General features: G+C 28.1%; 1 protein-coding gene across 1 annotated transcript; it reads left to right on the forward strand.

Moving 5' to 3' along the window:
* The first annotated feature begins 7,619 nt into the window (after nucleotides 1-7,619).
* Nucleotides 7,620-12,347, forward strand: LOC114178265. The gene is made up of 9 exons (XM_028064076.1): nucleotides 7,620-7,822; nucleotides 7,921-7,971; nucleotides 9,158-9,179; nucleotides 9,540-9,654; nucleotides 10,014-10,049; nucleotides 10,488-10,613; nucleotides 11,023-11,129; nucleotides 11,233-11,307; nucleotides 11,607-12,347. The coding sequence occupies exons 1-9, from the start codon at nucleotides 7,682-7,684 to the stop codon at nucleotides 11,975-11,977; spliced, it is 1,044 nt and encodes a 347-aa protein (XP_027919877.1). The 5' UTR covers nucleotides 7,620-7,681; the 3' UTR covers nucleotides 11,978-12,347.
* The last annotated feature ends 3,283 nt before the right edge of the window (nucleotides 12,348-15,630 follow it).

Here is a 15,630-nt window from a genome sequence, read left to right on the forward strand (position 1 = left end):
TATAGAGAGGTCCAAAGCTTAAGTAGTTGACAAGAAAATATAGTTTGACATATTCAAGAACACTATTACTCGGACACATCAAATTTTTACATCCACTTGATATACACTCATTTATCTCTATTTTATTTATTTCTTTACAAATAAAAAAATATTTTTTTAATTATTATTTTACCTCTAAAAGTGGATTCTCAAGTAGTTGTTTTGGTGTCAAATAATCATTTTTCATATTTTAATTAAGGACACATAATTTTATAACTCAACAAATTTTCACACACATTTTACGTCTATTATTTCATTCTTCAATTTTATTTTTTTTACAAATATAAAAATTAACTTTTTTAATAATTAAAATATTTCTTGAAATGGATTTTCAAGTTGTTAAAGAAAATATTTTCCCCTTATTGAAATGAAAAATATGATATACTTACAACTCCATCTCGTGCATTCTCATTTTAGACCTCTACATTATTTATTTTACCACAATACGTTATTTAAGCCCATACAATATTTTGTTTAAATTTACTTTAGAATTAAAATATCAATTGACATATTCAAAGACTATATAATTATTTGAAAGAACTTTTCAAATTTTCATAATCACCACTAATTGTGATAACATGGATAATTAATTATATAGCTGACCTAAATTTAATTGGTTAAAGAAGTTAAAATAATTTATTAAATAAATTATTATTATTTTTTGTAAATTATTAGGTATGCAACTTTAAAAGAGTGAGTCAACATGACGTGAAAGATTTATGATATATCCAATTTTTTTTTTCAATACCATTAATATTATAATTACATTTAGGATGATAACAGGTTATGTTACTCATTACCCGTCTCGTTACTTGTGTGAGTACTAGTTTAAGAAATATTTGTGGGTATTTTAAAACTTATGGGTACCCGTGAATACTCGAAAATATTTAAAAAATATATTTTGTAAATTTTTAAAATTAAATTTAAATAAAATTAAAAAAAATGAAAAATTAAATATAAATTAAATTTCATATAAATTAAAATTAAATTTAATCTAATAAAATATAATTTCAATTTTAATTAAATTTAACTTAATAAAAGATAATTTTAATTTTAATTTTTTTGCATGTAACAGGTACCGAGTGACGGAACATAAGTGTGATTCCCCCAATGATTTTTTTATATATTTAAAAAAATATTTATATATTATTACTTTATTTATATATTAATTTAGTTTGAAAAGACTTTTTTAAATTTATAAATCACGTTTTCCCTCTCTACTATAATTTCTTATACTTCTTTGTCTTTCTCTCTTCTTATTTTCATCTCAATTTTCACATCAATTCCTTATTATTTTCAAAATCAAATTGCACTACGGCAAAATTGAGGAGTTAAAGAACATTTTGACCGAACAATTTATTCTTTTGAGTAAGTTTATTTTTTATCCTTTTTTTTCGAAGCAATATGTTTTCCTCTTGTACGTAGTTTTTCTACGCTCTAGGCATATTTCTATCTGTTAGAGATAATCAAATCATGCTCTAATTGTTGATCAAATTTATTTAGATACAACTATTTTAGGCTTTGAAGTTGTTTAAAAGAAGAGAAGATTAAGAATCTACTCTAAGGTAAGGGAAGCTAATCATTTAGAAGTTATTAGCTTTTTTAAAATATTGAGTCTTGTTTTTAAGATTTAATTTGGGGTATTCATAATTTTATCTTTTCTTTTTGTAAATATGTGAGAGGTGACAAATTTATATTAGAAAAATTATGGTAAAGGGTAAAAAAAATTATTTTTTTTAAGAGGAAGGTTGTGATAAAGATGAAAAACTTTTTTAATTTCTTTCTTAAATTATGTGTGTTTTATTTTTTTTAAATATGTATAATTTTTTAATTTTTTTCAAATTATATTTATCTTTTTAAATCAGATAGTAATATATTGAAAAATAAATGAAAATTAAATTAGGTATTTTTTTATTTCTTTTATTTAATGTTAATAAATAGTAAAACATAAAATAAAATATAATAAAGAAAAAAAATTATCAAGGTAATTTTCATTTTCTCTTTCCATTTTTGAGTTTTTCATATGTTGTACTCATCTTTCACCTTAACCTAATTTCTTTTGTTACCGAGAAGAAAATTAGTTAAACAGAAACTCATTATTTTTTCCTCATGTTTTATATCTTTTCTTCCATTCTTAAAGGAAAAAAAATAGTAATTTTATTTTGTCTCACCTAGTAGTGAAATACTTGTTTAATATTTAGCACTATTTTTTTATCTCATGACATTTTATATATTATTTTTTATGAATGTAGAAGAGTAAGTAATGTATTATATGATTTTTTATAGACAATTTTTATGTGGACTTGATTATCATAATTCTTTTAGTAATTATGTCTCTCATTTTTTTATTAGATCATGATAAATTATTTTTTAGTCTTAAACTTATTTTTTAAATAGATATATTGATGAAAAGCAAAAGAATAAATTTATTTTTTAAAATTGATAAAAGAAAAGTAAAGATCAAAATAAGACAATATTGTTGTTCATCACATAAAAATGAAATGAAATACATGACTATTGAATCGATACGTGCACATTAGTAAAATAGAAAATGAATATTTTGCAGGTAATATAGTTATTTATATTAAAAAAATAGCTGAAAAATTTAGCTATGATATGTGCAAATTAGTAAAATGAAAATTAAATATTTTGTAGATAATATGATTATTTATATTGAAAAAAAAATAGTTGAAAAATTTAGTTATGATTGAATTATTTTATATGGTCAAAAATATGAAAAAAACAATGGACAATCCTTTAGATATATGTATAGTTTCTTTTATAGTTATATCTATACTAAATTATGTATTCAATTTTATTGAATTAGTGGTAGTAATGTTAAATATATAAATTTTAAGTGTATTATTTTAGCTCCCTCATAAATTTTAGTCAAGATCCCCCACTGGTCGTGCTATCTTTTTAGTAAAAAACTAAGCAGACGATTTGACTTAGATGTTTTTATTGTTATAGGTAATTGAGTTGATTTTCATGGAAAGTGATATTGCAACTAGCTTTAGTTCTGATTCAATTATTGAAGATTTTAAGTCATTGAAAGAATGTAGAGGAACACTCTGACTAAATATAATTTTTTTAATATATTATTGTTGATGATAAACTTTATGTTACTCTTTCATATATATATATATATATATATATATATATATATATATATATATTATTGTCATATTGTGATTCTAATGCCATGAGTGCTTCTTTTGAATAGAGAAAATGATGTAAAGAAATGAAAAAAAAATGTAATTAAAAAAATATTTATATATAACAAATATAGTTTGGTCCCCTAAAATTTTCATTAAAGTTCTGCTACTACGGGTACTCACGGCGCATAATATGATACTCACATTCAACCCATTTATAAACGGTATTTAAATACTTGTTACTCGTGAGTAATAATTACTCACAAGTACCAACTATCCATTGTGAATTTTATTGGCGGATATCTCCAAACACAAATATTTTTGTCATCCCTAAAATAGACGGGTACAATGTTTTTATTGAACTAACACAATTATTAGTTAAATTTCTCTCTAAACCATTATATCAATTATAACACGTATAAGCAAATCTAAGAAAGTAATGTCAATGTGTATACAATCATGTAAGTCTATTTGAAATACAGCTATCACATACCATAACATATATAATGAATTTGCAGCATGTTTTTCTTGACTATTGAAGTTGCTAATTAAGAAGTATAATGGACTGTACTACTGGTAAGAGAATTTTGGTGGACGTGTCTATAAGCCTTTGATGATTATTTTTCTCACCACTTATTAAAAAATCATTGACCAAATCTTATAAATAAAGAAATATTGAATAATTTTGATTTAGATGGTACTTTCACCAGAAGTAGTTACAATTATAAAATTTACTACTTTTGTAGTTTCTTTTTTAATTATTCTTTCAGAATTAATATAATATTTTTCAATATTTATAACCAATGTTTTCAATTTTTAGGATTCAAATGAAAAATTCAAAACATCATTTAATGTTTTGGTTGAATTATAGTTTTGATCTTCTTTAATATTTTTACTCGTTATTTTTATCTTTATTTTTGTTCTACTGTTTTAATCTTTATATTTTAGAAAACTCACAATTTTAATTTAATCTTTAATTATTTTCACATGTTTTATTGTATTTTATTTTTAACTAATTTAAAATCAAGACTTAATATATTGATTCAAGGCGTCTTTGAACAATAGTTTCACTATTAAAAATATAAAAAATAAATGAATACTGTATGCAAAATCGAATATTTGATCAAATTTATAATTAAAAATAAATAAAACTAGGATCATACAAATAAAATGAAAGTATTGAAATGCATATGAAACATTAAAAAAATAAAAATTACAATTTAACCCAAAGAATTAACTTGATGATAATGGGTGAGTTTGTTTAAAATTTCCCTTTACAGAATAATATTTTTACAAATAAAAAAGCTTATCATATTATTGTAAACATTTTATTAAACTTTTTTTTTAATAAGAATCTAGAAATGAACGGAGACAATATCATGTGGTTAAAAGGTGTCAGGAAATGAAACTCATTTAAGACAATAAAATCCTTAATTTAATTTTTTTTCCAGTTATCCTTATAGCTTAGGTTTGTGGACGGGGTGTTTACTTAAGTTCATAGCTATATAAATTTTAATTATAAATAAATTGTTAATTAGTATAGTCTGAAATTAAAACAAATTTTACCAAAAACCTTAAACTCACAGCCACATATAGGTTAGGCAGGTAAAATATCCAACTTTAGTTAATTATGTCTTCATTCAATTCCCTCACAATTTTGCATCACCATGCACCATACCTTATTCTACTAATTGGAAATTGTGGCTACCAACATCAATTATTCATCTTCATCCCCTTTTCACTTATAAATGGTAGGAATGCTAAAACAAAGTCTAATTTATGTAAAAAATAGGATGTAGATGTTTGGATACACATCAAAGATAAAAAATTTCGAATGTTAATTTTTTTTTTTGTGATAGTGTCAATTTTGTAATAGAGATGACAAAAAAAACTATTATTGTAGTTATTATTTAAATTTCTCTTAATTTTGACAAATTTTTTTTGAATTATATATATATAATATCTAACTTTTTAAATTGATTATTGAGACGAAACAAAATATATATATATATATATATATATATATATATATATATATTTGTATATTAATACTTTATTACTAAAATGATTTTAATTTATTAGGCAATCTAAGGAACATAGGTTGACTTTTTTATTTAGTGTAGAAACTTATTTTTAAGATATAATTTATTATTTATATTATTTTTATAAATTATTTTATTTTTATCTAATTATTATTTGATATTTTTATTTAGTATTTTTAAAATTATAATTTTTTGAATATTTAATGTTGAAGAAAAATAAATTACATATCTTTTTATATTGAATACTTCATGTTTTTTTGTTGTTGTGATTTTCTATTTTTTTGTAAAATAAGTATTTAAGTAATATTTGAAACGGTAAAAAGATGTGTATAATGATATTGACATATTCAAATCTTAATTTTTTTACAATTTATTTTGAATAACATCTAAGTCTTACAAGTACTTTAAATTTGTATTTATATTTTAATTGTATATTTGATGTAACTATTGAAATAAAAATTAATCATAAAAAGTCATTAAGTTGTTAAATTGAACAAGGACTATTATTTGTTCAACTAGACCAGATCTTGATGAAAAAGAAGTCAACTTTAAATTATTCATGTCAAAGCAGGTCAAACCCGCTAACCCGTCAAATAAATGGCAGGTTGGATTGATGTTTTCAATCCGTTTAACCCGCTTTGGTTTGGTCCGTCTAGTCCGTCAAACTCACGAGTCAAAGGCGGATCAGTCCACCATAACTTACTAACCCTTTTTTTTTTAAATTATGTTTAAAAATTTAAAAAAATTAAAAAAAATTCTATATTATATAAACAATTATATATAAAAAATTATAAACTATAATTTTAAAACATTTAAAAAAATTAAAAAAAAGTTGCGGACTAGCCCGCAGACCCGCCCTTAGACGGGATGGATTGCAGTGTCCAACCTGTTGACCTAATCCGCTTTTGATGGTCCAAAGGCAAGACAAATAAAAATGGGCCGGACTAGCCCGTTTTACCACCCCTACTTTAAATAAGTTTATTTGTATATATTTTTCTAAATTACAATCAAACTAAATCAATCATAAAGAAGAGATCGATTCGATTCAAATGAATTGAATTAAATTTTGTAAAAATATACACAAACCTTTCTAGAGGAAAAGGAAAGACAATATACATAGTTGAATTCATAAATTCACACATAATTTTCTCATTAAGAAACGAATAAGCATTTCTATTACAACAGAATTACCTAAACCAAGTAATAAAAAATATTAATAATTTATTCCATTGTATCGTAAAATTTTATATATTATAAAATTTCAAATTTATTAAATCTACGGATTTCAAATCCGATGTCTAAACCAATCAATTTATTTAGTTTACTTCAAACTGAATTAGATTAAATTAAAAAATTGAACTTATTAATTTATTTAGTTTTGAATTCGTTAACTTCTACTGATAGTTTACCTCGACAAGTCTAAATCTATATATTATTTCATAAGTCAGTTTCACTTTACATACAGATAGAAGGACAGAGTTAAAAAAATAAATATTAAATTGTAAATAAAAAAACAAGGATATACTTAAAATTTTTCAAATAATTAACGAAATAGTTTTTTTTATCAGCTAACGAAGTAGTTGAGGGGACATCTACTTAGCTTTCTATTTAGTGCTTTCATTCTATATTTTTATTTTAATGATTTCAAAATTTTGTATGAAAAAGGGTTATTAGTAAATAGAAGGTATTTAATTTAATTTTTTCTTTTGAATAGTCAAAAAATCATTTTTTTTTTCACTTCCTTAAATAGGAAAATGTTATTTTGGTAACATACATTCATTTAAAAAATTATTTTAAGTGAAATCTAATTATTAAAATAAATATATTTATGTAATTATGAAAAAAAAGAGAGAAGAAAAAAAAATGGTAAATATCAAGTGTAATTTTCTTTCGTTGTAAAAGTATCATTGATCCTCAAAATAATATTAAATAAAGAGTATGATTTCTCTTCAATAAATAAACAAAGAGGTAATTGGTCACTTTATTAAATATATAAAAAAAATTAGAGTAAGTACGAACGAGTGTCACGAGAAAATAAATGATTTTCTAAAATGTAAATTTGCTTTTAATACATTGAATTTAAGTTTACCTTTTATTCTATACATTTAAAATTTAGTATTTCTAATTTATGCAATTAAAAGTTGTTTTTTAACCCCAAATTTCTTATACTTAAAATTTGTCAAGATAAATATTTTGAAACGGAAATGAATATTATTAGATATTTAATGATAAAAATGAAAAAACACTGTGATATAAACCTCCCGTAATTGTAAAAAATTTAAATAAATGTTTAATCATATTTAGGACAAAAATGCTAAAATGTATTTTTTTTAAATTAAAAAGCGAAAAAATTAATTTGAAGTTTGGAGAAATCAAATGTATTCACAAATTTGATACACTAAAAACATGTAAAGGAAAAGTTCTCTTTAGACGAGGTAGTCCATCATGCCCATGTTGAGCGCGTGCATTCACGCGTCTACCGTATTTTCCTCCTTTATGAGTCACTGTGTGAGCCCGAAGCTCAACCTCTCTTGCTCTTCAATGGCCGCGTCGTCCTCGATTCGAATCGCCGTCGTCGGTGATGTGGTAAAGTAGCTTCTTCCCACTTTCCAAACCCAACTTTTGCTTCTCATGTTTGCTAATTTTGGGACAATGCCCATGACCTAATTTGGGGTTTTCTGAAGCATGATTGCTGGAACTTTGAACAAGATTCCAAAGCGCTTGAGTTCTTGCAGGTACTTTTCTCCATTCTCCTGTTTCCATTTTTGTTCCCTGTTAATGAAAAAGCTTATGCATATTCTGCTGCCAACCCACGTGCCATTTGATTCAATCCTCGGTGCGGTGGGGTTCTGTGCTCTATGTTCTCTTTCCTATTCCCATTTCCATGCTATATAAGCTTACAAAAAATATTATAATTATGATAAAAGATTATAGACCAGAGTAATAATTTTGGTTATCCCAGTAAAAGGGAAAAAGGCTGAGGCTGTTAGTTTTCGTAGAGTGTTAAAAAATCTTACCTTGTCGTGAAATGCACCTTTCGTTTCTAGTATTACAAAGGAAAATTATTGTCTTGACTCTTGTCACTTGTTTGTTATTATTATTTTGGTCTTGGTTATTAATAAACCTTATTTGGAAATTTTATTATGCTGAAGTCTGAAGTAACCCGGTGCAGAGACTCCTACCTCCGAACCCCATCAACACAAATACTTAAGAGAGGTTGCTACAAATGGATGGATGTCTCTGTAATCTGGTGGAGATTGCTAAATTGGCTGTGTAGATAGACATTGAGCGTGTTTGTATAGAAAACTAGTAGTGTTTTTCTCACTGAAAAACAAAACTATATTTCCATTAGAGAAGCTCTAAAAACTCCTTCTTACTTGTATCCAAACAAGCCCATTTTTCCAGGTTAACTTTATGGATCAAAGTACAAATTTTTTAAACTCCTGTTTTCGGCCACTTGGTCATAGAACAAGTAATAACAATGGAATGTGATCAGGTTGGGATAGATTCCATTCCCATCTAGACCAAAATAATTAATAAACAAAACCCCTATTTCTGGAGTCCAAGAGTCACTTGGAATCGTAAAACATGGTACCTGCTAAAATTATTTGGCTAGTTGCTCTTTGATGTAGAAAGGTCGTGTAAGATCAAATCTTGGTTAGAGATTTAGGAACAAAATGATAAATGAAAAATTATAAGGAATTAAAACTAGAGAAATCAAAATAAGAAGTAAGAAAAAAAAAATCTTGTCCTTTTTGCACGTCATGAAGGGGAAAGAAAATGAAGAGAAAGTTGTGATATTGCATATTCATCTATTATTAATTTCTGTTGAGTTGTTGCAACTACGTAATGTACAATACTATAGTCTTGTTTTCCTATATCTGATTTATCAATCTAATCTAGTCCTATGTTGAAGTGCAGCCAGATTTGGTGCTGTTTACAGGCAAGCTTTGCTTTACTGCTGATCAGCCTATCACACTACAGTGATTTTTCTTAAATGCATTTAAGTGTCTTTGCTTCCTCTATGCCTATTTTAATTGTTATGGAAATAGCTGGTGTACACCTATGAAAAATCAGTATCCATCTTTAAAATTGAATGCTATGGCATTGATCTGTTTAACTTCTAAATAACCTAGGAGTATGGTTTGCATCAATAGCCAGAGACCTGTACAAATCAGCATGTGCCAGGTTTATGGCCTGTTAATTTATCTTGGTTGTATATTGTTATGATTAATTTGTTATATGATTCATCTGTCTATTACCGTTTCAATCCTTTATCAACTGTCACATTCAATCTTGTTAGGTGATTTTGGTGATGAAAATCTTGAAGTCGTTCAGAGTGTTGCAAATGTTGAATTTGCTAAAGCAGTTATATTGGGGAACCACGATGCTTGGTTTACTAGACAGTTTTCTAGAAGGTGAAGTTTACAAGTTTGTTCCTGGAATCATTCTTTGTGTGTGTGTGTGTACTCTGTGAAAAAGGTTAATGTTGTTTGATTATTCCACAAGGCTTAATGAAAATTTCATTTTAGAAATAGATAGAAAACTAGGAAAATAAACTTTCAATTTATGTGTACAGTATATCTTTTTTGTCCCACCACCCTGATAACAAAATGCAAACACACACCAAGATAATCCCATCCGTCCAATCTTTTTGACAATACAAGTTTTTTATTATGTCAAAAGGGTAATTTGTTTGTTTTGTACCCAGTGGGTGCTAGTTGCAAATGCTGATTTCTGTTCAAATTGTAAATTAACACTTTGATTCAAATATTAGCCAGGAGAAGGATAAAGTCCAGCTTCAGCTAGAATGGTAAGCTTATCTATAAGTATTTGATTTATTCTGAGAAAATTTTCTCTGATTTATTAATTTGAATTATGCATTTCAAAAGCATATTTGTTATTTCTGTTTATGTGCTTATATAATACTATAGGTGAATTAACTTGTGCACAGGTTTAACAAAAGAAAATGTGCTATATTTCATTTTCCATTAAATGTTTAAAATGAGATTTTAAAATATCTATGATGAATTTTTTGTTGTTCCGGAAACTTGTCAATTCTAGAGAAGTTACCACTTACTGAAAGGAAAGTTGATTACTTTAGAGTTCTTGTTGACACCTTTCCCAGCTTAGTTTTATCCCCAATCTCAATCACTATCAATTTCCATTGACTTTACTTATTATGCTTTTATTATTTTATGGAGATCCTTAGAAAATTTACTGATAAATGAATCTATCAATATAAATTCAGCCTTGGTGAGGAGCATGTGGCTTATCGACGATCAGACTTCCCTCTAATAAAAGTAAGCGTTGTTGGTGGACGGCCATTTTCTTGTGGGGGTAAATCATTGTCCCAGAAAAAGCTTCTTTCTGCAAGGTGTGTATTGTAATGAAGCAATCAGACAATTCGATCCTCAAAAGGCTCAAAATTTATTTAGTATTTTCGGCTTTCCACCTTAGTTTCTAATGCCTACAAAAGAGTTAAGTTCACCAATCACCATTTTGCTCCCATCACATTATCACCTTGAAGGAATGCTGTACGATCTTTCCAACAGTTACTCATATTGTTAACTTTTGATGCTCTTAATGTATTTCTCTGCCCAATCCTGCCTTGTCTTGCCTCGCCTCATTTAATTATCCATTATTATGACAACAGATAATCCGCAATAGAAGTAGAGTTAAGTGGCCTTTTATGATTTGTCTAGAAGATCATATATGTTGTATTTTACTATTACTATAATTCCATTGTAGTTCGAAATCATTTTATCAGTTGAGCTTTGTCATAGATATGGAGTCAAAGACATGGATGAGAGTGCTAAGAGAATCCAGAAAGCTGCTCTTGGCACACCGGATGATCATTTTCTTATATTACTTGCACATAACGGGCCCACAGGTGACACATGACATTTCAATTTTGTTGTCAGCTCTAGTGGTACTGCTTGTCTATCATACACACCTAATACACTTCCTGATGTTTAAATTTTAATTTTGTATAGGCCTTGGTTCTGATTTGAATGATATATGTGGAAAGGATTGGGACTTTGGGGGTAATGGCGATTATGGTGATCCAGGTGATACGTATATGTCATAACTTACATTTTTTATTAAAATCTTATCTTTTTGTGGTTTTGGCACTCAGCAATAATGTCAGTTGTCAAGGCCGTATTCCAGCCTCCCCCTCCCGCTTATTATTATTTGAATCATAATCTTTCATTTCATTTCAAATGCTTCTGTATGTTATTGTGAATAATCATTTCCGTTTTAGTGGATTTGTACCTTAAGGTGCCAATTGCCAAGAGCGATGGAGATAATGCAAACACAACAAAACTGAGATACAATTTTTACCTAGTTTAATATGTTTATATGACAGATCTAGCACACGCAATATCCTTGCTAAAAAAGGATGATCAAGTATCAATTCCTTTGGTTGTGTTTGGTCACATGCACAAAGAGCTGGCATATGGCAATGGCTTTAGGAAAATGATTGTGGTTGGCGCTGATAACACCATATACTTGAATGGGGCAATTGTTCCTAGGGTCAAAAGGTTGAATGATGAAGACAAGAGAAGCTTGGACGAGGAAAGTGCTCTTTCCTCTTCAGAGGCAAAAGGTACCAGAAGAGCCTTTACTTTACTTGATATTTCAGAAGGAAGAGTTGCTAAGATTGCAGAAAGTTGGGTCTCAGTTGTTGAAGATAGGACCACATTAGAAGAAGAGCACATACTATATGAGGTCACCTAGGATCCTCATCCTCCACATTTAGGTTCCTGCCTCTGTCAACGATTTTAATGCGTAGATGAATAAAGCCAAGGGTGAAATATGCATCGATGCTGATTCCTTATCCCGATGAATAGTATTTAATTTCATTGTTAATAACTACTGTATAGACTACACAAATGGCATATGCTCTGATACTCATTCCTTATCTAGCTGGTGTGATTTATTGCTTGTACCTCTCCTCTATTTCATGTGGCAAGTCAAATGTGGAGGGTTCGTATCATATTATTTTCTTCCTAGCATAGAGGACTGAACTCACGTAACCTGTTTGTTTTGGTTGTCCTTGCGCATTTGGATTCATGTTGAATGATATGGGTGGGTCTATTGGATTGCACAGGCTGTTCCATTTGCCGTCATGGTGACTAATCTTTTAACCTGGCACTGTCTGTGTGTGGTGCAATTGTATTGTCCAAATTTTACTCCCTTTTGCAAGCACTATACACGGATTCTGCAGCTGATAGGTTTGGAGTACATCATTTTCACGCTTTGGCAGATGGCTGTGATCCCATTTGGTTATGAAATGACTCCCCTGACTTTTAGCTCCAAAGTAAAGGTTAAAGAGGCTGTGATACTGAAGGTTGACCAAACTTTTAATGATTTGATGCTGGCTTGTTTCCTCTTTTTATTAATTTTTTTCTCTTGATGAGTTGAGAAAAAGTTTCATTCACATGAAAGAAATGACCCATTTCCTAGACTTCCTCGATTAACCTTGCTGTTGGTGAATGACACATTACACGAATACCACTTACAATCATATACAGGTTCCTTAATTTCTTATGTCATTTGTCAGCACTAACCAATCATCTTTCCCTTCTATATAATAATCTCTTTTTTAAGCTTTCCATTCTGCAAAAGTATGCAGTAATATTATTTGGCACTGTCTTTTCTGTTTTGCTTTCTTAAGGTTTGGTGCACCGAATTCCAAGCAGTCTACGGGCTGTTTTTGACTCGTCCGGTTCCTTTACAGCCATAGGATAACAGAAAATAAAGTGAAAAAGAAAGCTTAAAGTAACTCCAAATACTTTCCTTGGTAAAACATTGAGTTGATTCTGACCCTGCTAAAAATTGCTATTAACTTTATTGTAAAATCTGGGGGCACCATTTTATAATTGTGTGGTGAACATGACAGCAAATACCCCACCCTATTGGCCTTATTTTAGTGTCCATACATAATTTGATAGAGAACTCTGATTCATTGATCTCTACATGTTTCCCTCATCACTTTTGATATAGTATTAACATCATTCCTTCATTTATTAGGGTTCCTACTTTTCTTCTCCAGAGGCCCCTCTTCTTAAAGATCAGTCAATTAAGTTTCTCTAGTTTTTCTACCTATCTAGTTTTTCTACCATAAAGCCAACACTTTAGTCCATTTATTATTTCCATTTCTTTGACAACTCATTTATGTTTTCCAACTTAGCCTAAGGTCTTTCTAGATAGGGTTAAAACTTGCAACTTCCTGGCACCATACTAAATGCGTATTTTACTTTGCTTCGTCATCCTCATAATTAGATTACTGCAATTAAGATTCTGAATTTGGTACATCATATTTTGTTTCATCAGTTTTAGAGGTGGCTCGCTAGCCTTTATAGGGACAATCACTGAAATTCTATCTCAAGCTTAAGGGAGAAAAATATAGGTCTGCATATGTCTAACTGTTCCAAGCTTAAATGAATATTAATTGAGGCTCAGCTGCATGATTTTCTAGCTATGCACAGTGCATTCTAATCCTTCAATTTTCAAAAAATACTTTAAAAGGTTGAACATGGTTAAGTACTTGGTGACAAACAAAACCATTCACTTTACCTGTTCGTTTAATTTTTTACTCTTCAGCCAAAGGGATTCAGCTTTTGTACCTTTTTGAACATGAACTGCTCATAATAATAATGCCATAATTTATCAGAGAGTAAATATAGAACTTGCTCATTATGTCAAAGCAGTTTCCTAACAGCATGTAGAAAGTTGCCATAAAAAGGATTAGTTTGGTCATTATGAAACAACATATCAAGAATTTGGTCAAATTTTCTTTCTTTTTCTTGGGGGTGTTGAAAGTTGTCGAATGTCAATAGATAACATTTTTCATGATAAATATTTAAAGGTCGTCCAATAATGCACAACTGATAAATAATTAACAATCAACTAAAAACAAATAAATTATTGTCAACTAATTAAAGTACACTGAAAAGTAAAATCCTCATGTCCTAAGATATGTTCAAATTATACAATTATTTATCCTTATTTTAAAATCACATTTTTCTTCATTCATACGAATCATAAGTTAACCTATTTCAGTGAAAGCAAGCGTTTCAGAGTCAATTTTTTCCTACTTCTTTAATTTTCAGCATTACTGTTGAATCTTTATGAAGCAACATGAGAGATATTAAAAAACATGTTGCAGAGGAATCTGAAGAGAGGAGTCCATTATATAATTGAAAAAAAAAAGTGTTTTGTGAAGAGAACAAATTGTATATTTCTGAAAAGCAAAAGATAAACATAGAATGTCTACTCTGACATGTTTGACCCCTTCTTCTGTTACAGTTGGCCCTCTTTATTTGAAGATCCTCTGCTACCTTTGACCGAATCTAGACCCTCTATGACTCTGTACTCTTACGTCTTCATCTTTCCTTCTCGATCCTCTTATTAACCACAGATCACACACTGTTTTTAGGATTAAACAAACAACCCAACAAAGACAATATTTAAATAAATTAATGTAATTGTTTAGTGCTACACCTATTTTATTCTTATCTGTTCATAAACATAAAAATAAAAATATGTTATATAATCGGAGAATGTTCCAACTACCTTGTTTTTTCTGATATATGAACGTAAGCTGGTTTAAGGGTGACTTTGTAATGTTCACAGTTTGTCACAAGAATCATGTTAAGCTGTTAACGGTGTATTGTTTAGCACAGCTTTGGAAAATGAATAAAATATTTAACGAGGAGAATGTTAGAACTTTGAGTAAACTTTTAATATATTATAAATCTATCAATAAATAAATATATCATAAATAAGTAAATATATCATAAATCTATCAATATTTTAATATATTAATTTTTTATGTAAACTTTTATTAGTGATAAATCTTTTGTTTTATTAAATGGCAAAAGTATGTAGTTTATTTAGTCTTATCTCATTGTGTTGTCGTTGCTGTAAATGACATGGACCCAAACTTTCTGAATCATAATCTTTGAAGGGTAATTTTGTCTTTTCATTACAGTCCCTAGATAAGAGGTAAACGACTTCAGTTATAGACGACATCTGTTCAGTGCACCAATCAATATCATAACATAGTTCATTGTGATCATTAGAATATATTTAAAACTTTCAGTAAACTTTCAATTAATCTCTTATTTACCCTATTTCAAAATAGACTTATAAAATAAGTTTTTAAACATTCACAGTTGAATCACAAGTGTTTTTAACTTAACTCATTTCTTACATTAAGTTATTGGATTAAAAAGATTAAAACATAGAACCACTTGTACTTGTTATAGAAGGACAAAACCATGAATTTTTGAGAAATAAATTATAGGAAGCAAATAAAAAAACATTAAAAGATGTTTAAGCATTTAAGTAATGAATGAATTGATTTGTTGTGTGATAATTGAATT

This window comes from Vigna unguiculata, chromosome 3 (genome assembly GCF_004118075.2).
Source record: "Vigna unguiculata cultivar IT97K-499-35 chromosome 3, ASM411807v1, whole genome shotgun sequence".
NCBI classification, from domain to species: Eukaryota; Viridiplantae; Streptophyta; class Magnoliopsida; order Fabales; family Fabaceae; genus Vigna; species Vigna unguiculata.